The following is a 23,571-nucleotide window of genomic DNA, read 5'->3' on the forward strand; positions in this document are numbered from 1 at the left end:
GAAAAGTATTCTATTAAAATGAAGTTACTAAGACTTCTAGCCGACTTCGGTATACCGTGCACAAATTAAAAACCACTTTTTAGATTACAAGTACCTAAAATTTTATTTAGCACATCACCAAATTTTTGAATTTTACCCATAACGTCGCTATCTTTGGTTCGATTTTAAGACTTTAATATACCATTTCATACGGGTGCTTAGTAGAATTATTTAGACTGCAATCCGTTAAGAGGATTTGATCCAGACGGACGGACGGACTGATATGGCTAAATGAACTCGTCTCGTCGTGCTGATCAAGAATATATATACCTTATATGGTCGGAGAGGCTTGAGATGGTCTAATCGTTGCATACTTCTGACCAAAATTAATATACCTTTTTGCCAGGGTATAAAAATAATTGTTTGTTAATTGAACCACATACCTATATAGATCTATAATGATACGATAAGTGTTGCACTCTAGATATTATACCATTTTACGATAAGTAATTAACTTTTAGATATTCGGTATCTTGTACTATTCGTGGCAATTTTAGTTATCCGTAACGTTTTCAAGTAAACAGACAGTTTCATCCAATTTGGAGTGTGTATCAAAAATCAATCCGAACCGTTTATTCATCGCTGTGCTGGCACAATCTATTCCTCTGAAGTGATTTTGACAACTGCAACATGTGTCCGCAATGTGATGGCGAAACAGTTGCATGTGATAGCCGGGGAGACTCATCGAACAGGTAGCAAAGGAAGTATCTATCTGGTAAATCGTATTATTATTCATCCCGAATTCGATATGTGGCTAATGGATAATGATTTGGCTCTGGTTGTATTGGCGCACCAAATGAAGTTGGATGGGATCGGAGTAAGCACCATAGGCCTAGCTGAAGTTGAGCCCAATGATGCCAGTGTAGTAGTTGTTGCTGGTTGGGGAGGCATCTCCAGTGAGGAATCAACAGTGGAAACACTACAATTGATCCACCTACAGACTGTAGAGTTAAGAAAATGTCGTAAGTTCTATGGAGAGGATAGAATAACGTTGTCCATGCTTTGTGCAGCAGGCAATCGCGGAGACACTTGCGCAGGCGATGCTGGAGGAGCTCTGGTGATTAATGACTTGGCCATCGGCTTGGTGTCGTGGGGTCGAAAAGGATGCGGTCTTACAGACTTTCCCGGCGTGTATACCAACCTTGTGCACTGCAGCGAATGGATACAGGAGGAAACCGCCAAAACTTTGAAAATAAGTTGAAATAGTCAATTGGTTCTTTTATGATTGAATAAAATACGGTATCAGCAAGGTTCATTATCGGTTATTTTACTTGATAGAGAGAAAGAGAGTTCTTGGAATGTGGTTGATTTGCCATTGGAACGACACTATCTCGGTTGTAGCCTGTTTGTTCGTTCTGTTGGCTATCTTAAGTGGCTGGCCACATCAATTAAGATAATCATAATCCCACACTGGTTCACTGCAAATTTTTGTATTTCAGCAATCATAATTTACAATCAGTTCGATATTAACCATTGAAACGTTCACGTTCACATTCCAAAAAATATGTGTGTATTACGGTTGATCCTTCTCCTGGTTTTAGCCTCATTTTCTTATGGTTTATCTGATCTGGAACCGCGTATTGTAAACGGCACAACAGTGGATATAGCTAGGCATCCGTATATGGTATCATTACGTTATCGCCGGAATGCCGAATCGAGTTATATGCACGAATGTGCTGGCATCATATATAACGAATGGTCAATAGTCACTGCGGCTCAGTGTCTACACAATTTACAAGAGGGCACAAAAATCCTAGCAGTGGTTGGTGCCAATACCCGTAATGCCAGCGATGGCATTGTCTATCCCGTTGCCAATTGGACCTATCATTCGGACTTTGACTACTATACAGCCGACTATGATATTGGCGTAGTACTTCTGGATACGGCCTTAAATTTTACACGATCAAATGTTAAAGCAATTGGCTTGAGAGCCGAGCGTCCAGCCACCGGACGACTGGCCACTGTTGCCGGTTGGGGTTATCGTGAGGAGGGATCACAAAATAGTTATTATTTGGAACAGGTTCAGGTGCCAATTGTCAGTATGGAACAGTGCACTAACATCTATGGTGTGGGTGAGGTTACCGATCGCATGGTTTGTGCCGGTGATGTAACGAACGGAGGGAAAGATGCCTGTCAAGGAGATACTGGTGGACCTTTGGTGATTGATGACCAACTGGTCGGTTTGGTCTCCTGGGGACGTGGTTGTGGCCGAGTGGGTTATCCCACTGTATATACTTTTGTTACGAGTCTAAAGAGCTGGATCGATGAGACCCTGGCAGCAGCTGGAGCACTATAAATGCGCTGATTAGAGCTGTTTTGCTATCGCTTTGAGTGGCGATTACGTTTGACCATAAATAAAACTAAAAACTACAATCAAATTTATAAAAATATGTGCACTCTTTTTTCTTTTTGTTTTGCGTTCACAATTACTTAGATAAATATAGGAATGAAATGCGCATGGGTATTTTCTTTATAGGAATTCAATGATACCCACATCGGCAAATTGATCTCGTGTCTCCAATATCCAGTTACGTAGTTCTGGAACAGAGGCATATACACCGGGCACCGATTCACGTGCACATCCATAGCCCCAGGATACAATTCCGAGTAGTTCATTATTGTAGATTAGCGGGCCACCAGAGTCACCTTGACAGGCATCTTTGCCACCCTCTGTGACAGCTGCACACATCATGCGACTGGTCAACAGAATGGAGTAGGTGCCCTTGCACTCGGAATTGTCCACGACATTCACATCAACTTGTTGCAGGATATTGGGTATATAGCCCCCTTCCTCTAAAGTACCCCAGCCTGTTACAGTTACAATAGCTCCATGCTCCGGTCGCTCCTGGGCCAATTGGATAGGCTGAATGTACTCACTAAACTCGAAATCGCCATTTACAATCAAAAGGGCGACATCGTAGTCATTGTTGTAGACTCTGTAGTTACTATGAACAATAAATTTGATGACAGGAAATTCCTGATTCTTTTCCGAAAGTGTAGTAGAGCCAGCCACAATAGTCAGATTCGAGGGACCCGTTAAAGTGTTTACACAATGAGCAGCACTCACGATAATATTCCTTGTTATGATACTGCCTCCACAGCGATGATTTCCGTTGTATCGCATGGAGATTTGATGGGGATAATCACGGATATCGGCATCCTGTCCGCCTACAATACGCCCATCTGGCATGGGCACCGCATGGGATAGCGAAAATCCGACCAGACAGATGGCAATCAACACACGCAACATTTCCGTTGATGAACTGAAGTCGAGCGTTGGACTTTTTCGTCTTTTTATAGACTCACAATCATAGTTATTATCAACTAAGTATTAACCCGTAATCAATTGCCACAATAATCACGTAATCTACTCAAAAACTCGGAAAGTCGTAAATCTTCCTTTCCCTGTGTCTGCAACTTGTCCAAATTTTACGTTCTTTCGAATCAATTATTTTGTACTTGCTTAAGGGTACGAACCCTTACAAGATGATGAGTAATTGTTAACAGAAATTCCAAAGCATGGAAAAGGTTTAGATTATTGATGCAAGAACATATAAACATATTAATCAATCTCATTCAATGTCTCAAATTAGACCTTTTTACACAAAAGTTGGTTAAACATAATTAATGCACTATTATTCTCGTTTTGTTTTTAAATTTGTATCATTTTAAATAAAAGCTGAAACTAAGCTAAATACCAATAACAGTTTAAGACCGCTTTATTTTGAAGCAAGTACTATCTAGTATCTAAAATAGGCTATTATATATTTAAATATCTAGTTTGTTAAAGTAACGGAAAATTTGAAATTGTTTAAGTGTAGAACTTTATGTACATGTAGATAAACTCAAATTTTTAGACTCATCGGACGATGTAGATGTAGTGTTACCGGTGTCGACATTTATCTATCTGGCAACTCTATTGTTATTGTTTTTTCTTCACCCAACAAAAAAAAAAATTGTTTACATAGCAATAAGGATTCCAGGACCTGTCCAAAATGCGTTTGACCCGACATATAACGCAACTTTGGCATAATCGTGCTCCAACCGACAAATATTTGAATACTTATTTCTTTTTTGTTGTCCTGCGTTTGGTTTTGGTTTTTGTGCCGCAATTGGGCTATGTGCATCCGGATGAATTTTTTCAAAGTGTGGAGGTGATGACAGGTGAGGTGAGGCATAGATTAAATTAACTGGAATAATTTGAGCGTTTTTCCCTTTGCGATTGCTAGGTGACCACTTCCGTTTGGAGCACACTCGTACCTGGGAGTTCAATAATTCTATGCCATTAAGGAGCATCACATTGCCATTTGTTCTGCTACGAATTCCCTGGAGCTTCTATGAGTTTGTGGCTCTTTATGCGCGGCATTGGTGGAATGTAGAAATGATTAGTACCTATGCCTTTTTGGTGTTCCCACGTCTGGTCTACACACTGATATCGTACTGCAATGATTGGTGTTTGTACCGCATTTGCCGGTTGTATAGCATGCGGCATGAGATACGTTTGCTGGCCATGGGAAGCTCCTGGGTCCTGTTGGTCTTTGGCACGCGCACATTCTCTAATACTTTAGAGTTGGCCATGTGCTCATGGCTCCTTTACCTGGTGTCCGAATGTATGCTACGCACAAACACTGTGGTGTATAAGAAGGAGTTCCTTGAGGAGAAATACGACAAGGCTGAGTCGATTAGTGAGCGTGTAAAGATTTGGAAGCTGAAAAATGCTTTACCTGCCCACAATTTTCAACATATGATGGCTATGTCTAGTATTTGTGTGGCCGGTGTATTCAATCGTCCAACATTTCTGCTCTTTGGATCACCCATGGTGTTCTTTTGGCTGCTGCGTGGAATGGGTACAAGGAGTGTAACATTCAGGGACTTCAATCTACGCATAGGATTATTTTGTGTGTGCTCTGTGCCGGCGCTCTTTCTCTTCATATTCTGTGACTCGCTTTACTATCAACATTTAACAGTCGGCGAACTGCATATGCTTCAGTTGGGGATCGAGAACTTTGTGTTTACTCCATGGAATTTCATTAAGTACAATCTGGATTCAACTCAGACAGCTAGCCATGGTGTACATCCGTGCTATGTCCATTTAATAGTGAATATGCCGCTGCTTTTTAATGTTTTGGCCTTGGCGGCGTTGGGTGCTTTTGCCCAGCTCTTATGGCGTTTCTTCCGAGCAGAGTATCAATTGCTGCCACGTTTCCAAAGCATTGTTTCCCTTATGTCGGGAGCCATTTTTGTGCCACTCTTCTTTCTATCACTGATCAATCATCAGGAGCCACGTTTTCTACTGCCCTTGGCATTGCCACTACTTGTGTTGCATGCCCCCAAACTAATAACCGGTTTCAGTGCTAAATATCCATTCCAAAAGGAGCATTTTCTGCTGCGTTGGATGTATGAACGGGTGCTCTCGGGCAAAGCGTCGGGTCCGTATCTATTGAGGATTTGGTATGTGGCCAATGTAGTGCTGACTCTTTTTTTCGGGTTCATACATCAGGCTGGGGTGTTTCCCCTAGCTCAGGGCATGGCTCATATAGTGGCTACCAAACCAATGGCCACTCACATCCATTTGATGACCTCACATACTTATAGTCTACCTCTGCATCTAGTCAATGTGCCAAGTTCCAGGGTAATGCATTTCAATCGTCGAACTCATCAGCGCTTTAGGTACAAAAGGGATTTTTATCTCTATGAATATGGAGGTTTACCACTGGAGAATTTAATGCACAAGGTGAAACTCATTAGTGGCAGTTGTGAGGTTAAACTTTCGGGACCCGATCACTTGCGTTACAAACTCTACTTGGCCATTCCCGCATCTCTAAGTGGGGATCTATATGAAGCGTTGCAGCGTTCAAATGCCAGCAGTTATCTAAATATGGAACTACTCTCCGTTTACTATCCACATCTCTCGACAGAGGCATTCCCAAGGCTACAAGGACGTCATCCTTGTGACGTGGATGCACCGCATTGGCTACACGATGATTTGCGTGGCACTTGTGCCCTGGAACAAACACCAGACTTCAGTTTCAGCTACCTCAATAAACAATTTAGTTCATTTATTCATCAATTTGGTCTGGCACTGTACGAGATAGATGTGAAGCGACAGAATCCCTCAAGGAAAATTGTATCGAAGTCCATACCAAAGCTCTTGTCGAAAGCACCAGCGTAGAATTGACATAGAAGTACTCATTCATAGCATAGATACCAAAGAGTGTCTTACACAATTACTTAATTTGTTAATGCAATACAGTAACTAATTCCTTCAGATAATTAAGTTCAAACTAGTTTGTAATTAATGCCTAAGTTTACTTTAAATTAGCTATGGAAATAATCAAATTGTTAAAATAATTCAAATAGAATGGGGAACAAGACTATAAACAATAGGTAAGTTTAAGATTACGCAAGTCTAAGCGAGGGTTTTCTCAATAGTTTCACAGAAACCTTGTTTCTTTGAATGCACTCCGAGTTAGTAAGTCACTTGGATTATGCAGACTTTATTCTTCTCAAAGTTCCATTCATTTAATGCAAAACAAATGATCCGTCAATTGAGCTTATTTGGAAGCTATTGGGTTTACCCCGCAGCACCATGTTGAAACAAACAAAGATCACTGATAATATTTAATTCTTTCATTTTTTTTCTTTTTCAGTTGTCAACCAAAAGCATTGTAATCCATTGGACACGCCGACCGGGCGTCTCTACACGGCATCCGCGTTCAATGAACGTTACTCAGCAAAAGATCTCATTGCGAACGCAATTGTTGTGTGTTCTAATTCATAAATTTTAAGCCGTAAACCCGTTTCCCGACCTCGCCTACACGTCACTCAGTGAGTTCGGCCTATAAAACCATGGTGCAAATGGCCAAACAGCATCAGTCATCCGACAGTTAAACTAACAAACAAACCAACCAATTCAACATGAAGGTATAAAGCAATAGCAAATTATTATAAATATTTTTATAAAATTTATCCAATTGTCTTTCTCTAGTTCCTTATCTGCTTGACTCTTTGCATTGCTGCTGCCCAGGCTGGTTTCCTGGCTGCACCAGTAACAACTTATGCCGCCGCTCCTGCCTATGCTGCTGCCACCTACACCGCTCCAGTGACCACCTATGCCGCTGGTGTACCAACGACCTACTCTGCTTATGCTGCCCCAGCTGCCTACTCAACCTATGCTGCTGCTGCTCCTTTCGCTCCATCCGTGTACAGTGCCGCTCCTGCCTACACTGCTCCTTTGACTTATGCTGCTCCTGCCTACACTGCTCCAGTGGCCACTTATGCTGCTCCAGCTGTGGTCAGCCCCTTCTTGAAGAAGAAGTAAACATTGTCGATATGTTATACAAAAAAAAGTACTTGCTTCTAAACCATCTGACAAATGAATAAACTTTCTTCAAACTTCAATTTTGAAATTTTCGAAATTATATTTGACTCAAATCTCTCAATTGTTGAATTTTTATAGAAGCGATCTGTCCTCTCAAAGGATACTTTAGAGCTACAGATCTTTGAAAATTTAATCACTTTAATCATTTCTAAGGCATTTATAGGGTAACCAGCAAAGCTTCAGACAAAAGACAATTTACATTTAAAAATGTATTTTATTTCATAATTACATTTGTTGTAATTTCAAAGGACTATTTGGACTAAATTTTTTATGATTGCATACAAAACAAAGACATTAAATTTATTTTAGGAAATTATTTCGATTTTTTTTTCAATGGAGATTATGGCTCAAGTACATGGGATTCGGTGAGTCGACATCCTCAAAATGAAAATCCTCTTCATCATCATTAGCTTCATTCCATCGTACAGTGCGTTCGCTACTGTTGTATCTGCTGTTGGATTTCGATTTGGAGTTGATTTGGGTTGGCGAAGGGAAAGAAAGGGGGAGGAGTAAGTTCAGAATATATAGACTTTGTCGCTGTGAACACATAAGAATTGTGTGTGTTTTGATTGGTATTGATTAGTTACGACTCGATTAAATGAAAAGAATATATAAAACGAAAAAATAGAAGCCAAAAAGTAAGACCAACAATCAAAAATCAAAAATGCATTCATAAAAAAAAATTATATATACATGTATGTATGTATATATAAAATATATATATATATGTATATATATATATGTAAAAGCATTTAGCGCTTAATAACGTTGGTAGAACCTGTTTAAGCCGGCCGCTGGAGGAGGCGGAGGCGGAGGTGCATTGCGTGGCGGTGTCCGACGTGCCCTGGGGGCAATGAAAAAGGAAACATATACATGTATGATCGAAAACTGATAAATCAGTTGGACTTACGCCGCAACATCGGCATCTAGATGTCCGCCAGTACCATACGTGTCACTCTCATCCAAATCAAACTCATCGGTACCAGTTCGTTGGCTAAAAAATAAATACATGATAAGTACATATCACTGTATGTATGTATTTATTTGGATTCTTTATGGTTGAGATGCAGATGGCAAGACTCGGGGAACTTCTCTTCGAAAGGAATGAGAAACTCACAGTCGCTGACTCCTTTTGTTCACAATATCCTGTACGGCGCGAGCAGTTAGCGACACTTTACTCCTCAAACGCATCGGCGTTCGAGGCATGGGCACAGCAGCCGGTATATCGGGATTCACCTTCAATACGGGCGTTACAGGGCGACGAATAATTTCTCCTCTTTCCGTATTGGTACTACGACTTTAAGAAGAGACCCATATCTGAGAGACAGAGATCCAGAAAGAAGGTACTGTCTTTAAACACTTACGACTTTTGCTTAGTACGAAGATTGAACTGATTCTCTGCCGGGGCCTGCCAATGTCGTGTGGTAGGCTCTGGACTAACTGATTGGCTGGCTGAGTTATTCTGGGCACGCCACCCACTATCCTGCTCATTATCGGGGGCTTGGTCATCTTGAAAATCATATTCCTCAGTTCCCTGCTTGCGACTATGACAGAAAATCGAAGCTATTGAAAGGGAGACGAAACTAATTGAGAGGATGGGGCCTTATCTAAACTTACAGCGGTGGCTTGTATTTATTGCGCGATTGCCAAATGTTGAGAACCTTTCTAGACTGACTCTCACGTTCGCGCTCATTGGAGTTGGCTCTACTTGGGCCACTGGATGAATTACCACCCCAATTGTCATCCACGGGCTCGTTGCGCCTTTTGTCCAAAATATGAGATGAGTTGAAATGAGAGTCCTGAATGCGTCGAACTACATGAATATTTTTGGGCTACTCACAGCTGTTGCTGGCGGCTGCGACTACGCACAGGTGTTCCAATGTTTGTCATTTCCCTGCCACGACTTAGCTCCCGCTCTCGACTACGTTCACGCTCCGGCTCTGGGCGCCTCTGCTCCTGTTGTGGTTCGTGGTGCTGTCGCGATGGTGTAGAGTCCTCATCAGCTAAGTCCAGAGTCTCTTCTGTGGCAGTGCGTCGTCTAAATGGGAGGATACTTATTAAACATGCTCTCAAGATGATCCCATTTTCTTACAGTGGTGGCCTTGGCTTTGCTCTAGCCGTGCTACTTGAGCTACGATCTCGTGATGCGCTGCTCTTGCTCTTGCTCTTCGCACTGCTTGTGCTGCGCTGCTTCTTACGGCCTCGACCACTCTCCTGATCCCTTTCACGGCCACGACTTTGGTCTGATCTACGATGCCTCTTACGCGATTCGGCCTCTTGCATGACATTTAAACGCGTTTGTATGGTAATCAAATTTAGACCAACCGGCGTGCCAATTGCCCAAAGTAAGAGTGTTAAAAATATGCAGAATGTCAGCCCATTGATAAAGTCGACCATATTGCGACATAAGAATGTGCGACTAGCATCAAAAGTATCATAGAAAGGACGACATTTGGTGGTTGTATCACCCAGTTGTGATTCCATAGTGGCGCGGCTACTGGTCAAATAGGCTTTGAGGCTGCCAAAACAGGAGATGAAAAGGTGGTAGGTAAATGTACATCGTTTTCAAGAGTTTAAAATAAATGATTGAGGTCTTTTTAATACCATGTTAATCTTAATTCACAAAATTAAAAAAATGATCGATATTTTGCTTGAAAAGTACTTGTAATTACAACTTTCAACTGGCTTAATGCACTTGTTATTCCCAATTGGTTTCTATGACAAAATTTTATAAAGCAACTAATAAATGTCTTTAAGCTAAGATTATTAAACCGTTTTTAAAGTCTTTTCAACAAACGCCCTAATTTCTCTATAATTTATTGTGTTTTGCATGCAGTTTTTCCCTTTTCAAAATCGTTTTGTCCAAGTGAATGTTTTGCAAACAAATTGGATCAACTTTCACGTTCTGGTTGACTTGACAATTTCATTTCCATATTCTAGACTTGATAGAAATTTTTCTTCACTTGCAAAAAATGCAATCATGACACTTGGTCCAACGTAATCAAACGATTACAACTTTCAATTATCTGATAAAACAGGAAAGTTGAGTCCACCCCCAATAAGTCCCTGTGCTTGTTTGCTTGTTGTTGCTGCTGCTGTTTGTTTGAGTTGTTGGCCTGAGTTGTTTGTTGGTTTATTTGTCTGGACACACGCACGAGGAGAAAGAGCAACACAGTAAGGCTAACAATGCAAACACTTTGCAATTAACTTTGCCCAATGATGCAGTCCAGAGTGCGGGGAGTATCCTGGGAGGTCCTGTGGTCCACTTACCGCTCTGTGTAGGCACGCGTCATATTGTGACATATCTCACCAGCCTTATTCTCGAGATAGCCCTGAATGCTCTTCAAATGGTTAAGTGTCTGATTGACTTGCTTGGCCCAGGGATCCCTTTGCAATTCCAATGCCGTCAAATGATAAAGTATTTCATTCTGTAAATTTTCCAATGGCTGCAGTATGGATGCCTGTAAACGTTTTGAACGACTCCCCAGGGTGGTCATGCGCGACGATGTTGCGACATCTTGTATCTACAGAGGTGGAGAGAGAGACACGTTTCATAAAAATTGACATATTTTAGTTGGTTTGCTTTGCTTCCTGCTGCGCCTAATCACCTGTAAGGCCACCCGTTGCATTTGATCAATGAATGTAGCCAAATCCTTTTCGGGTGTAGGTGCACCCACACTGCTACGATATGTTGTTAAATTGAATGTCGATGTTTGCAGCATATTCTCCAATATATTCTGTATTGATTGGGTTAGAGAGAGCATGGTACGTTCGGATACGGATATGGCATCGATGGCAGTTGATACTTTTGGAAATTGTTTCAAATCGGCTATTTTCGTGGTATTAACGAATGCATCCAATTGAAAGACATTGTACGATGCTTGATTTTGTTCGCAGCCTCTAAGGTTCGTTATGTGGATGTATTGAGTGGGTGTGTGCGGGTTTGGGTGTGGGTGTGGTTGTAGATGGCCGAGGGTTGGTTGTAAAAGTTGTCAAAGAGAAATGTCAGAAAATTTTGTTGGCTAAAAACAAAATCTACCATTCAAACGCACACACACACTCGAACTATCTATCATCTGTAAGCTTACATGTAGTAGGAGGAGGAGCAGGAGAAGCACATGGGTCGTTCGGTGACTGGTCATGCATATGCAGCACACAGACCTCATCCACAGACCTTTACTCACCCTCCCTCTCTCTCTTTCTCTCTTTCTCTCTCTGGGCCTTGTGCATTTTGTATCTGTGCAGATAATTGGAATCGTGCTTAAAATTTGCGGTTACAAGTACTCTATGTTTGGAACCAGTTGCAGGGGGTGGGGGAAAGAATGATTGGTGCATTGGTTCTTTGCATAAAATTGAGTGCCATGTGGCTAGCAAATTTCATTGGGCTTTCAAAACTTTGTGGTACGATACGAAACACTGACACATTCTCCACTTTACCATGTGGTTGGGATATAAGAGGACACAGTTCGAAATAGTAACAAATCTAGTTCCATGATTCAACGTAAAGAATTTGAAGGAAAAATGTACAAAAAAAGACTACAAATTGGCTTATATAATAAAACACTTAAGTGAGGGCTAATAATAATCATTAGCTTCTATTGCTCCAAGGGGCATATCGAAATTACAGGCACGTACAGTATCAAGGTAATTGGATAACAAAATTCGTTGGAAATTTGGTCGAGAAAAGGGCAGGTGACTTGTGTGTGTGTGTCCATTGTTAGCTACATCTATTTAGATACATATATTTACCTGAGAGCTTTGTCCAAACTAACATTGACCACAGAGCGATTAACGCCAGCCGGACGCAGTAGCTCACCAATGATTCCAGTTTGCGGTTCCCTTTCGTACACATATCCCGGTTTATCGAATAGCTTACCCAACATATCATAGTTGCTTTCACCATAAAGTGAACGACAAAGGAATACTTCCGTATTGCCACCAATAGCCAAGGATATTATACCATAGACGGTTAGACAAATGCTGGCCAGGCATATAATCATTACGGCTACGAAAAAGACTACTCCCGATTTGGTATTTGATTCACAGAGAAAGCAACAATACGACATAAGCATAAAGAGTATCACCCAGACTATGACCAAACCGGCTATCCAACCAATGCTCCAATATGCATCGGCCCAATCCTTGAGATCATTGTACAAGGGCTGAAGATTTGGCCAAGTTCGCTCTAGACGCTGAAGTAGAGCATTTATAGTCGAAGTCAACAATTGGGCATTAGCTGTTGTCCGATGTCTTATGCTGGCCAATTGTTCCAGTGTATCTAAAAAAAGAGACCGACATAGGCAAACTGAGTGAGAAGCTGCTGTTCAAAAGTGTTTTGGGCAATTCAATTAGCCAACCCAGAACATGTGACAGTAATTAATATTGTGTCGAAACTTGTTTGCCAACCACTATGTTTCGCTTTGGTACGGGAATTCACATAGTTCAGGTGATTGTGTCTATGTGTATGAGTGTGCTATTGATTGAATTGTACATTTAAATTGAAGCTATAATCGAGTTTGGTATTGGCTTGGCTTATGCCCAACATTGTTGCCATTCGATTTTGTTAATAGATTTATAGCACGTTTGTTTCAAGCACAGACAGACAGACGGACAGAGAGACAGCAAACCAACTGACTAAACTGCTTAGCAAGTAGCCTTCTAAATTTTCATCTCTATTGAGTTTAAAATCCTTTTAAATTAGATTTTAGTTTAGTCTTGAATTAATGCAATTTCTTGCGTATTTAATTTTCATATTTAAAAAAAAACAACGGAATTGGCAAACGATAAGCTTTAACAATTGATATATCTAAAATAAGCTAATTCTTATCTAGCTTTGATGATTTAAGATTAAATGATAAAATTAATCATCTAAAAAACTAATTACTACATAGGTTAAAAAGTGGGAATTTAAGTGATGAATTTAAAATTGTTATTAGTCTTGTATTTCCGGTTGTTGGTTTATTTCGAACTTACAGTTTCGCTCATATGCCGTGTCATGTTTAACTTGCTGCGGGAAATTGCTGAAAATGGAACGTGACACGCCAACTTCCGATGTCAGATTTTTGACAGTTGCACCAAATTCAATTTCACCCAAGTAGCGCATACGAAAGATGCTCTGGTCCTCTTGCAGCTGACAAATCGTCGACGTTGTCGTCGTAGTGTTGCACAGGAAATAGGATATGCCATAACACAAAGGGAGATGAAAAGAAATAAGAGCGAAAATTAAATACATAAGGCAAAAGGAATCAAATGAAAATATCCAGCAAGCTATTTCTAGTCCTGCTCCTCTTGACCAGAAATGGAAAGGCAGAATGTAAAGAAGACTTACCGTCTTGAGGGCATCGACGACCCCATTCTCCTCGAAACTGCGTATACGCAATGTATCGCAAAGCGGACGATCCCGGTAAGTGCATTGGCGCTGCAGCACGGATAACTGTATTTGCAGCTCCTCCATGCGTGCCGCTGCCTCCTGCGAGAGCTTTAGAGCACGGCCGACTGTTTCCTGAAGCATGAGGACGCGATAGATGAGCTCCGCGTTCGCTAACCGAAAGACAAGGATACAGAATGAGAAGGGGCGGACCCAAAAGAATATCCATGAAAATATTGTTATAACAGAACATGGATAGCAGATTGCACATTGTGGCTAGTAGTGCAAATATAAGTACGCTGCAAGCCGTCATCTTGACATTTGTCCTTTGCTACTCCTCTTGTTGCATTTATTGTTGTCTTTGGTCATGTATTTCGTATTTCTTGGAAGGAGCCGCTGCCGCTCTAATGAAATTGAATGCCACAAAATGCAAACAATCGTGTTCTTCTTCTAGATTTCGTGTGAAATTTGTCTTGATTGAGAGTTTCTATTCTACGTGTCATATATCTACACATAAATTATATCACCTATTTATAAATATGGTGAACATCTTGGATTTAGGAATAAGAATCTCTTAAATTGTAATTAAATGTAAATTATTTTCAAACATTTTGAATGCGGGAATCAGAAAAAAATATTAAAGGACCAATATACAATTAATCTGTTATGAGAGAAACATTTTGCAGTTATTCATTTTCATTTTCTTGCTTTGGTCGGCACAAGACTTTAAGTCAAATTTGAAAAAGATGATGAGTAATACCAGGTAATATTTAAAAAGAAAAATAGTTTCTGTATATAAATATTTGGATAGAAAACTCCAATATTGTGGTGTTCCTTTCCATAAAAGTTTTTCATATTTGCTTTCTGTACTTGCAATCGTTTTAATGCGTTGCTTTTTAATTTATTGAAAAGTACGTTATCTCAACCCACTCATAACAAGTATTGCTTGCTTCAGATATTATACTAAAAGATATTTACTTTCAAAGAAAAACATTGACAAAATGGTTTATGTTATTATAAGATTTTCGCAAGGACTCTTAAGTAGATTATTATTTATTTTTTGTCTATTTGATATTTGAACTATTTCAACCATTGTTGTATAAGAACTTTGATTATGTTTCGTTGTGTGCAGTGTGCCGTACTACAGAGACGGCCCTTGCTTTTCTCTGTCTCGCCTCTACATTGCTTGACCATGTTCTCAAATGTATAGGCCTGATTTTTTGTTCTATTCAGTTTTTTCTCTCCCTCCGTCAATGCAACCACAATGTGGACAATGAGGAATTTGGGTCAAGTCCGTAGCGAACACGCAGCATTTGGTCAAGTAAAGCCAAGCTAGCACTTAACCAATGAATACTACTCACCCAGGCTGAGTGTTGTCAATGAATCATATGCTAGCTCGAGGCCAGTGTGTGCAGATATTTCCGCTTGAATTGGTTCGCCAAGGAGAACATCCACGTCTGTGAAAAGAATAGAGGAAATTGAGGGCACATATACACGCTATAGAGTGATAGAGGAAAATGGGAAGGAGAACGGGGGAGTTGAAATAACTCCAAGTGCAATGCATCAACTTTTAGCATAATATATGAATCGAAAACTCTATAAAGTTGGCAAGAGAAAATGAAGAAATAATAAAAAAAATTGAGAGCAAAAAATAAAACTTTATTTGGAACCTTCCAAATCTTTGACGACTCTTTCCACGGATACATGAAAGCCATTATCCAGTTTGTGTTTGATTTGTAAATGGGTATCCTTCAGAAAGACCTCCACATCATGAACAGCCGATTTGACCATCTCGGGTGACATCTCAATGCCTGCGGATAGTCGACTGTTGGCATAAAATATGCTAAAGTCGCTCAACCTGCAAATAGCCATGAAAGTGGAAAAGTTTTTCACTCCATTCTTTTTCCTCACTTTACATTGGGCACTTACGTGAGCAAGACAAAGATTATCCAGAGTGTGACCAAGCCGGCACTTTTACGGCACTGTAGATTCTCTTCCAGTGACTCATCGCGTATGTGCACAGGTGCCTTCCGTATTCGATCGATTTCATCTTGAGTGGAGCGACGACCACAGCACCAGGCACAGGTGGCAATAAGGGGAACCAGAGCCAAAATGGCAAAGATACTCATTAGGGCTAAGAAACCCGATTCAATTTTAATTGCCTAATGTAGAGACAGAAGGAGACAGAGACTCGGAGTTTAATAGTTGTAAGGAAAACACACTTTCATCCTCACTTACATTGGAGGCAAAGTCTATGAGACTAACATTATTGTGTAGCACATCACGGATGGATTCTGAAATTGATAAATTAATTTTAGGCACAATTGTTTACAGTTGTTCAGACTCTGTATTAACTGAAATTTTGACTTAACAAAAAGTTAGTGTAGAGTTCCCCCTTTCTAGCTTTTGTGTCACTTTTCATTAGAAGTTGGTTAGAGTCAATTTATTTTTAAACGGGTTCACCATCAGACTGGGTTTGTTCGTCGTCCGGATCTTCGCATAAATGTTGAATGACCAATACATTTCGTAGATCAGCCTGACCCAAAGTACGAGGATCTGATTCATCCAATTGTTGACGTGGAAATGCTGTGATCAGTATGAAACGTTGACTCGAATAATGAGGTCGTGCTAGGCGTATATAACGATAGATATCCGCGATGATGTGAGTAAGATTGAAGCGAGCTGCTACACGGCTGCCATCAGCTAATCTCAATTGAATCACCGTCATTGGTAGCTTTTCATTAAAGTGCAAGCCGCTTTCGGCCCGCTGTTCGGGTGTCAAATTGGCAGTTGGAATTGACTGAGGGGTAGTGGCTGATTCCACACGCGGGGATGGACTACCCAAAAGGCGACCGGAACCCATAAACTGTTTACGCGAAAGGTGACGAAAACTTTCGTTTGTATGATCCTGTACACTTAGCTCCACACGATGGCCAAACTGAGGGCAAGACAAAATAGTTAATTGTTTAAGTAGGTGAAAAGGCTATAGGGTGTGTACCTCTTGCATCTCATGGGGATAGTCACCACGTAGAACCGCGCGCAGAAAACGCTCATTCTCTGGTACTTCATAGGGTCGCAACGAACCATCGTCAAGAGAAAAACCTTCGGACCATAGATGAAGCACCACAATTGTATGTTCCGTTTCAGTTTGCAGCTCTGAATCTTCGGAATCACTGCGTGCTGGCGGTGGATTAATGGGATGAGCGCTGCCTAAGCGTATTCCTGTTCCCCAGGCCCGTATACTACGATCACTGTCATTGGTGGTTAGAGCTGGCGTGGAGTTCTCTATACTCACACGCTTGGGACCTCCAATTTGTTGACCAGAACTCTCTGAGGCTCCAGCAAAATATCCTTCATCTTTATCGGTAGCATTTCGATTCGTATGTTGACTAATGAGAGAATGTAAGGACTGGGGATCTGGTAAACTGGCGGTATCCTCTTTAGTTGGATTATTATTGCGTCCATCTTTATCGGATTCATATCTAAAACTAGCCTGATCGAGCACCCAACCATTTGCCGTAAGATATTGACGGGCAATGTCCTCCCTAACGCCATGTTTCTTCATAAATGTGTCCACCTTCTGCTCATTGGACATTTGTGGTGGATTGGAGCTGACTGGCTCGTCAGGTTCCACTGGTTTCCGTCCGATTTGTTGACCAATTTTGTATAATTTATCAAATAAACATTGTGAGTGTTCTTTATGTGTGTATGTATGATCGATGTATCTAAGGCCTCTCAGAATTCATTAGATAACCAGGGAGAGTGTTTCCAAAGGGGATTTGTTGCTAACCCATTAAAAATGTCTACCTCACATTCATTACTTACCCAGCGGCATCTCCTCGGGCGTGATAAGCGATAAAAATTCACTAACGTAGGTGAATATAAATGGCCCCGGAGAAATGTCCATGCCTGGTATGCTGTATGTAAAAAATGTTGCGGGCGTTGTAGTTGCTGTTGTTGTTGCTATGCCTGATGTTGTTGGTGCCGCCACTGTTGTTGCGACGCTTGCCATAGCCATGGCTATGGCTGATGACGAGGACATAATTGTTGTTGCGTCTGGCGGTGGCAGTGTTAGATTACGCTGGTCCATCTTCTCGGCTGGACTAGACCTTATTCTCCTCCTTCTCTCCTCTATGTCCTTTTTAGTTTCCTATTTTCCTTTTTCCTTTCTTTTTGCGGCCGTGTCCTGTGAATGAATAAAAGTTAGGAATGGCCACCAATAGACGGCCAGAGTGGGATAGAGAAAGAGGCTGGAAGGGAGGCACAATGAATGCCTTTTCTATCGTTTTGAGGAGGAGAAGTGGGAGCACTGGGCAGACAACATTGTTGTGAAATATTTTTGGTATTTTATGTTCCAATTATGCATTCATATGAATAAATGAATGTGTGTGTGTGTGTCTATGTGAGTAAGCCAATGTAACCCCCATAGGTTTATGGCATCCTTACAAAATTCACATCAATTAAATGTGCTATATATATATACATACATACATATGTATATACTATGTGATAAAAATTAATTAATAGTTCCTAGAGATGTATTTTAATGCTCTTTTAAAATCTATTTTCATTCATGCAGAGAATATTTCCGGATTCTAGCTTATTTGGACTTCGAATCTAAATTAGACTGAAAAAAAACCTACGGCTTATGTAATCAGAAATGGGGTTTGAAAAGGATACATACATGATTAGAAACATTAAAAACTATTACATAAACATTTAGTAGTATGCGGTAGCAAGTAAGTATTACTTGCTAAGTAATTACATATATGGTAAACAATAAAAAACCAACTAAATTTATTATTAATATATACGAGTGCCTTCTATCTCCGCATTTAATTTTCCAAAATTGCCATTTAGTCTACCTGACTACACTTCAGTTTCATTTCGCCAATAAAAGTTGCTTTTTCTTCACCATTTTTATCGCCATTTTTATTCTTTATTGCCCTAGGGGGGTAGTTGGGTAGTATATGTTTGAGCATTGTTGCCTTGAATTGAGTTTTGTAGTCGTTAATTCTATTAATTTCATGTTCAATTTATTTTCAGTTTCGTTTTCGAAAAGCTGTCAGCGGGCAAAACACAAAAAAAAAGAAAATGTGTTTTTTTTACCCCTTCTTGCCTCCCAACATTCATGGGTAATGACTTTCCCAGACTGCAAAAAGAAAAAAAAAACGATTTTGTGCTTTCATTTATTTGCTTTCTCATAGCATTCGTATTTCTCACTTATCTTTTTTTTCTCCCCTTAGTCTCTCCCTTAAGTGCAGTGACTTTTTAGGGTGTGTAGGACGGGTGTTAGGAGGGCCTGGTGGAAGCCTCTCAAGTTTTTCTACTCCTCTGCTACTTGCTCATGCCTTTCAACTCATTTGTTCGTTAGTTAGTTTTCCTTGACTATATCGCCAATACTACCAACTAATTGCAATGCTCTGGGATTTGCAACACACTGGGACAGAATTAGACCAAACCAATACGAGTAAAAATTAAATAGTCTTGAGCCGGAAAGTGGGTCATTAAAATTCGATACCCCATTGAATCGGGGGGTCGCTGTTGAGAAGAAGAGGCTCTTGGACGATTCAAGGCGCGCTTGAATTGAGCCCTTTTGAAGGCAACTTGATACGATTGCAACAAGCCTAGAGTGTGTTTTTGCTGAAAGCAAACTTACTCCCACACTTGTCGTGAGGGACATATTAGTGTTTAAGCCGTTTTATGATAACTAACCGGCAGAGGTGACAAAGTTCAAAGCATGAGTTCACCAATACTATGCACACAAATTACACACAATATGAAACTTTATCCATGATATATAAAGACATTACATACAATCTAGTTTACTGTAAACAGAATAATTGTTGAAATTCTGAATAAGCATGAGGGCTAAAATTTGGCGAAATTTACGGGATGCTTTTTATTAGAAGGAAATAAAAATATTTTAATAGAATGTATTTGAAAATACCCATGTTGAAATACGAAATACTTCTTAAAGAAAAAAATACTCATGCTATAAAAAATAAAATAAATAAAAATGATTCACAATTACTATTATTTACGCATTAGAAAGTATATAAAAATGTTTATAAATTTAATTGGACTCAAACAAAAACTAATAGCATTTTAAAAAATGATATATATTCTTATGATGATGACAGTGATTACGTTGATTCAGCGGTCTAATTTTCGCCAATGCATAAAATCGTTTACTAATTAATAAATTGCATGGTGAATGAAGTGTACTGACTCTAAATACATATGACTATATGTATGTATTATAAACATACAGACGTACCTCGTTGGATTGCCGTTTCTAATTAATTAATAGATGTTGGTGGGCCGTTGGTGGGTCGTTGTGTTTTGAGAGTCTCTCTCTTTCCCACTCCCTCTGCTGTGCCTTATGTCTGTGGTTGGAATTTATGTATTTTTTTTTATTTTGATATGTTGATTTTTGTTATATTAAAATATCCCGGACCACCATAGCATTCGATTTGTGTGTGTTTATTTTCGACACCAGTTCCGACAAATCGATTACAAATCAATCTCGTTCTCTCACTCTCGCTTTTGTTCACATTTTATCTGCATTTTTGTATAATTAACTATTTACTTTTTCATTTTTCTGCTTAGTTTAGCTTATATTAATTAGATAGCTAACGTAACGCTTGTTTTTATTTATTTTATATAACAACTTAAACTATTATAGCTAAAACTTAGTCCTGCAAAAATACAAATCGCAGACACTAATAAAAATGGAAACGTTTTGCAATTGTAAGTGCCGTCAGAAGACTGATTTCTCATTTTTTAGTTTTCGCACAAATAATTGGAAAAGAAAACTTAGAAATTTTTCTGTGTTTTTCCATTTTCCCTTATTGTGGTGGTAGAGGTGAAAATTGTAATGGCGGGAAATGCTAAAACGGGGAAAAAGCATGCACATACACTTAGGTGGAAAACCTGGAATTCCAATTGCATTTAATGTGGCCTTATCTCGTTCTTTCTATCTCCTTTACTTCACTGTCTCCATGTAAAGTGTGTGGAGCTTATGGAGCTGTTGGCCATTGTTCGTGGTGGTAATATAGCTCATAAGTAAGAACAAGTAGCAATTTTTTGGTAGTTTTTCTTTTCTTCTCTTGAGCTTTGCATAAAGTATGGAAGTAGACTTTGTTTTAAAGTTCAGCATTCAACGCCAAAGCCAGACAAAGTTTTTCTTAACACCACTCACTAGCAACAACGACGAGCAGCGTGCATTCAGTCAAAAGTGGCTCATGGCGGGTGGTAGGAATAAGGAGCAAAGGATGTCTTCGTCTCCTTCATACATACACATATTGTCACAGCGGGCTTCTACACTCACACACACCCACATACTCATAGAGGACGATGACTAGGACGCCTTAGCGTATGCAATGCTTTTTCATGGCTAAAATTCAATTTCATTTTGATTTATGCATTTTATGTTTGAGAATTTTTGTTAAGGTAGCCCTGGAGGCAATGATTTAAAAACTTTAAAAACTTTCTGTAAAATTGCATGCAATGGCAAAGTGTGAAGGTGATAGAGAATGTAAAATTTCGTTTGCATTTTATCTATGACAAGCGCCGGAGCAACTGTCATTTGGCATTGTGCATTGACATTGACTTCTTTTGCCATCTTTGGATTTTTGTATCACATATTCCCTTCTGTGCTGTAGTTCTTTCTACATTTGTAGTCCTTTGTTATGCATGGGGGAAATGCTTTCACTTACGAATCTGCAATAGACATGAAATATGCACTCACTGACTGAACTGATGGATGGATAGGTAAAACGAAATCCCTTAAGTATGCGAAGTATGACTTGAAATATTCAACATATTCATGTGTGCATATACACTAAAGTTGAGTCGCACTGCACACTTCACAGGGATTCACTTACTTCTTTTGATCCCTGCTCATTTGTCTATTTTCTGATGGTTTACTAAATCGATTACAGACTTAGATTTATTTTAGTCATGTTCTGCCCTGTTGTATTATTTTCCGTCCTATTCAATAAATTTGTTTCTTTTTTTCACACTTAATGACTCATTAATTGCTTACTAGATCTCTGCCTCATTCACTAACTTAATCACATTAGTATTGTACTAATAGTTTCCTTTGTTCAGAAATTAATTCACTCATTTAAACAACTGTTATATAAACAATTTTCACTTGTTTTGTCTTAACAAAAATGGTCAACAAACCATTGTGATTACTTACTTAATATAGGTATGATTACGAGTCAACTGTGAATTTTATTGTTCCATGGATTAAACAAAGTAAGCAATGAAAATAAGCTCAATATTAATTTCTTTTTCGATTTTTCTGGCCTTACCAAAATGCTGCTGGTTTAATCGAGGCGTTATCTCCGATCTTGATGATGAGTCATTCGAAATGTTAATTGCCGGCGGGTATCAGGCAGATTATGCTGTTTTAGGACGACATGTAGTATCGATACGTACTATCGATAAGATTCGCTATAATGGTGATAATCACTTTTGTACAGGTATGGTCATTAGTCGTCGCGCAATATTAACAGCGGCGCACTGTCTTACTGAGTAAGTGATAAGCGAAGTTTAGTTTGTTTACTTTGGCCAACTTTGCCGACTTCTCTACTCTCATATTACAGCAAATACAAGTCCGTCATGAATCCTCGTGGTGTATTGGTTGTATTTGGTAGTAGTCGCCGCCTTGATAATTTCAGTAACGATGAGTCCCGTCGATGTGATCGAATTATTATACATCCTAACTACAAGCGTTACATGACAAATGATTTAGCTATAATTCTTTTAACCGAACTTATTCCCCATAACTTAGGAAACGTGAGGCCAATCCAGCGTCGGACATTCATGAATATTACCGAAGGCCTACGCTGTATCACCATGGGATGGGGTCAGGTATATAGTCACGGTCCCTACTCCAATGAGATACTATTCTTAAGTGTTCTCATAGCTAGACATGAGCACTGTGAAATGTTTATAAAACACTATCACCGCGAGGGTAACCTATGCGTTGAGCCTGTGGCGGAGGGTGAAGTTTGTCCTGGTGATCTTGGCGGTCCACTGATGTGTAAAGATACTCTCGCTGGTGTTATAGGTGGCATCCAAGTGTGTGAAGGTGTTCAGGCCATTAAATTTGTAAATTTTTCGCATTATAAGGACTGGGTGTACAAAACGATTACAGGTATAGGAGATGGTACGCATTCTATACAACTTGGACAAATGTGGCTTCTCTTGATATATTTTCAACTCTTCATTGGCTTAGTTTCTTGAAATTAAAAAAAATCTGTCGAATATCCATTCTCATAAATCGATGGAAATCCGTTGTGTTTATTGTGTTTATAATTTTAAAGAAAAATAGATTGTCTTATAATCTGCAATTACTTAGTTGTCTATAATGAGATATAATAGACAAACATTTGCTCACCATTCAGTCAGCTTGTGTGTAAAGCTGCACAAAAACTAAAAATTTTTGAGCATCTTCGCTTCAGCAGTTTGCTAGAAAATCACCATTGCTAGTCGATTGATACTTTTTTAATGCAAAGGTTATAAAAAATGTATTCAAAGGTTTCACAAGTTAGCTGCAGGTTACTGAAAATAAAATATGGCTAAATTTTTCAGTTGCCCATGGCAATAGGTTATTTATCTTTTGGCGAATTGAATTTATAGCTAATGCTGTTAAAATGTTCTGTATTTTTATTAGATAATATATTTTCTAAATAAAAGATGATAAGATGACACATGCTCCATAAAAATTAGACACAGAAAGGCTAAAAATGAAACTGTTGCATAGCCT

At 39.5% G+C, this 23,571-nt stretch overlaps 8 protein-coding genes across 14 annotated transcripts; 5 read left to right on the plus strand and 3 right to left on the minus strand.

The window, feature by feature from the left end:
* Positions 1-18: 18 nt before the first annotated feature.
* On the plus strand, positions 19-1,240 carry LOC6639682 (trypsin epsilon). Its single transcript, XM_002062856.3, has 2 exons — positions 19-49; positions 585-1,240. Exons 1-2 carry the CDS (start codon positions 19-21, stop codon positions 1,238-1,240), a joined length of 687 nt encoding a protein of 228 aa, XP_002062892.2.
* A 279-nt stretch (positions 1,241-1,519) lies between these two features.
* On the plus strand, positions 1,520-2,417 carry LOC6639681 (trypsin alpha-3). The gene has a single exon (XM_002062855.4). It carries the CDS (start codon positions 1,544-1,546, stop codon positions 2,333-2,335), a length of 792 nt encoding a protein of 263 aa, XP_002062891.1. The 5' UTR covers positions 1,520-1,543; the 3' UTR covers positions 2,336-2,417.
* On the minus strand, positions 2,418-3,304 carry LOC6639680 (trypsin delta). The gene has a single exon (XM_002062854.4). The coding sequence runs from the start codon at positions 3,287-3,289 to the stop codon at positions 2,510-2,512; it is 780 nt and encodes a 259-aa protein (XP_002062890.1). The 5' UTR covers positions 3,290-3,304; the 3' UTR covers positions 2,418-2,509.
* A 662-nt stretch (positions 3,305-3,966) lies between these two features.
* Positions 3,967-6,316, plus strand: LOC6639738 (GPI mannosyltransferase 4). Its single transcript, XM_023181843.2, has 2 exons — positions 3,967-4,203; positions 4,269-6,316. Exons 1-2 carry the CDS (start codon positions 4,035-4,037, stop codon positions 6,209-6,211), a joined length of 2,112 nt encoding a protein of 703 aa, XP_023037611.1. The 5' UTR covers positions 3,967-4,034; the 3' UTR covers positions 6,212-6,316.
* A 44-nt stretch (positions 6,317-6,360) lies between these two features.
* LOC111519810 (cuticle protein 16.5) lies at positions 6,361-7,440 on the plus strand. Its single transcript, XM_023181844.2, has 3 exons — positions 6,361-6,426; positions 6,690-6,963; positions 7,028-7,440. Exons 2-3 carry the CDS (start codon positions 6,958-6,960, stop codon positions 7,358-7,360), a joined length of 339 nt encoding a protein of 112 aa, XP_023037612.1. The 5' UTR covers positions 6,361-6,426; positions 6,690-6,957; the 3' UTR covers positions 7,361-7,440.
* Positions 7,441-7,614: 174 nt separating this feature from the next.
* Positions 7,615-20,331, minus strand: LOC6639735. 5 transcript variants are annotated; one of them, XM_023181872.2, is made up of 19 exons: positions 20,068-20,331; positions 17,613-17,973; positions 16,026-16,081; positions 15,717-15,949; positions 15,458-15,645; positions 15,149-15,244; positions 13,749-13,960; positions 13,394-13,550; positions 12,170-12,698; positions 11,029-11,320; positions 10,691-10,944; positions 9,513-9,938; positions 9,261-9,458; positions 9,038-9,181; positions 8,785-8,964; positions 8,538-8,717; positions 8,331-8,414; positions 8,199-8,264; positions 7,615-7,868 (listed from the first exon to the last, which is right to left on the minus strand). In XM_023181872.2, exons 2-19 carry the CDS (start codon positions 17,875-17,877, stop codon positions 7,751-7,753), a joined length of 3,678 nt encoding a protein of 1,225 aa, XP_023037640.1. In that variant the 5' UTR covers positions 17,878-17,973; positions 20,068-20,331; the 3' UTR covers positions 7,615-7,750. The 5 variants fall into 5 exon arrangements, with proteins under 5 accessions (XP_023037640.1, XP_023037639.1, XP_023037642.1 ...); XM_023181871.2 differs by having other exon boundaries at positions 7,615-7,871; XM_023181873.2 differs by having other exon boundaries at positions 7,807-7,957.
* On the minus strand, positions 16,115-17,523 carry LOC6639893 (NSFL1 cofactor p47). Its single transcript, XM_002062848.4, has 2 exons — positions 16,786-17,523; positions 16,115-16,725 (listed from the first exon to the last, which is right to left on the minus strand). The coding sequence occupies exons 1-2, from the start codon at positions 17,380-17,382 to the stop codon at positions 16,237-16,239; spliced, it is 1,086 nt and encodes a 361-aa protein (XP_002062884.1). The 5' UTR covers positions 17,383-17,523; the 3' UTR covers positions 16,115-16,236.
* Positions 20,332-22,030: 1,699 nt separating the features above from the next.
* Positions 22,031-23,085, plus strand: LOC111519821 (chymotrypsin-2). 3 transcript variants are annotated; one of them, XM_047010009.1, is made up of 3 exons: positions 22,031-22,334; positions 22,406-22,673; positions 22,729-22,820. In XM_047010009.1, exons 1-3 carry the CDS (start codon positions 22,063-22,065, stop codon positions 22,756-22,758), a joined length of 570 nt encoding a protein of 189 aa, XP_046865965.1. In that variant the 5' UTR covers positions 22,031-22,062; the 3' UTR covers positions 22,759-22,820. The 3 variants fall into 3 exon arrangements, with proteins under 3 accessions (XP_046865965.1, XP_046865963.1, XP_046865964.1); XM_047010007.1 differs by having other exon boundaries at positions 22,406-23,085; XM_047010008.1 differs by having other exon boundaries at positions 22,031-22,282; positions 22,594-23,085.
* Positions 23,086-23,571: the final 486 nt, after the last annotated feature.

This window comes from Drosophila willistoni, assembly GCF_018902025.1.
Source record: "Drosophila willistoni isolate 14030-0811.24 chromosome 2L unlocalized genomic scaffold, UCI_dwil_1.1 Seg196, whole genome shotgun sequence".
Classification (NCBI taxonomy): Eukaryota; Metazoa; Arthropoda; class Insecta; order Diptera; family Drosophilidae; genus Drosophila; species Drosophila willistoni.

What these genes read in the sequence shown, in the direction of transcription:
- LOC6639682 (XM_002062856.3), top strand. Translation starts at nt 19, where the DNA reads ATGAAGTTACTAAGACTTCTAGCCGACTTCG. An exon ending in AAGACTTCTAGCCGACTTCG is followed by an intron (nt 50 to 584) that starts GTATACCGTGCA and finishes TCCAATTTGGAG; the next exon opens with TGTGTATCAAAAATCAATCC.
- LOC6639681 (XM_002062855.4), top strand. Translation starts at nt 1,544, where the DNA reads ATGTGTGTATTACGGTTGATCCTTCTCCTGGTTTTAGCCTCATTTTCT.
- LOC6639680 (XM_002062854.4), bottom strand. Translation starts at nt 3,289, where the DNA reads ATGTTGCGTGTGTTGATTGCCATCTGTCTGGTCGGATTTTCGCTATCC.
- LOC6639738 (XM_023181843.2), top strand. Translation starts at nt 4,035, where the DNA reads ATGCGTTTGACCCGACATATAACGCAACTTTGGCATAATCGTGCTCCA. An exon ending in AAGTGTGGAGGTGATGACAG is followed by an intron (nt 4,204 to 4,268) that starts GTGAGGTGAGGC and finishes TGCGATTGCTAG; the next exon opens with GTGACCACTTCCGTTTGGAG.
- LOC6639893 (XM_002062848.4), bottom strand. Translation starts at nt 17,382, where the DNA reads ATGTCCAATGAGCAGAAGGTGGACACATTTATGAAGAAACATGGCGTT. An exon ending in ATCCCCATGAGATGCAAGAG is followed by an intron (nt 16,726 to 16,785) that starts GTACACACCCTA and finishes TCTTGCCCTCAG; the next exon opens with TTTGGCCATCGTGTGGAGCT.
- LOC6639735 (XM_023181871.2), bottom strand. Translation starts at nt 17,877, where the DNA reads ATGGACCAGCGTAATCTAACACTGCCACCGCCAGACGCAACAACAATT. An exon ending in CGCAGCCGCCAGCAACAGCT is followed by an intron (nt 9,182 to 9,260) that starts GTGAGTAGCCCA and finishes TTTGGACAAAAG; the next exon opens with GCGCAACGAGCCCGTGGATG. An exon ending in AACAAAAGGAGTCAGCGACT is followed by an intron (nt 8,415 to 8,537) that starts GTGAGTTTCTCA and finishes TTTATTTTTTAG; the next exon opens with CCAACGAACTGGTACCGATG.
- LOC111519821 (XM_047010007.1), top strand. Translation starts at nt 22,063, where the DNA reads ATGAAAATAAGCTCAATATTAATTTCTTTTTCGATTTTTCTGGCCTTA. An exon ending in GCGGCGCACTGTCTTACTGA is followed by an intron (nt 22,335 to 22,405) that starts GTAAGTGATAAG and finishes CTCATATTACAG; the next exon opens with CAAATACAAGTCCGTCATGA.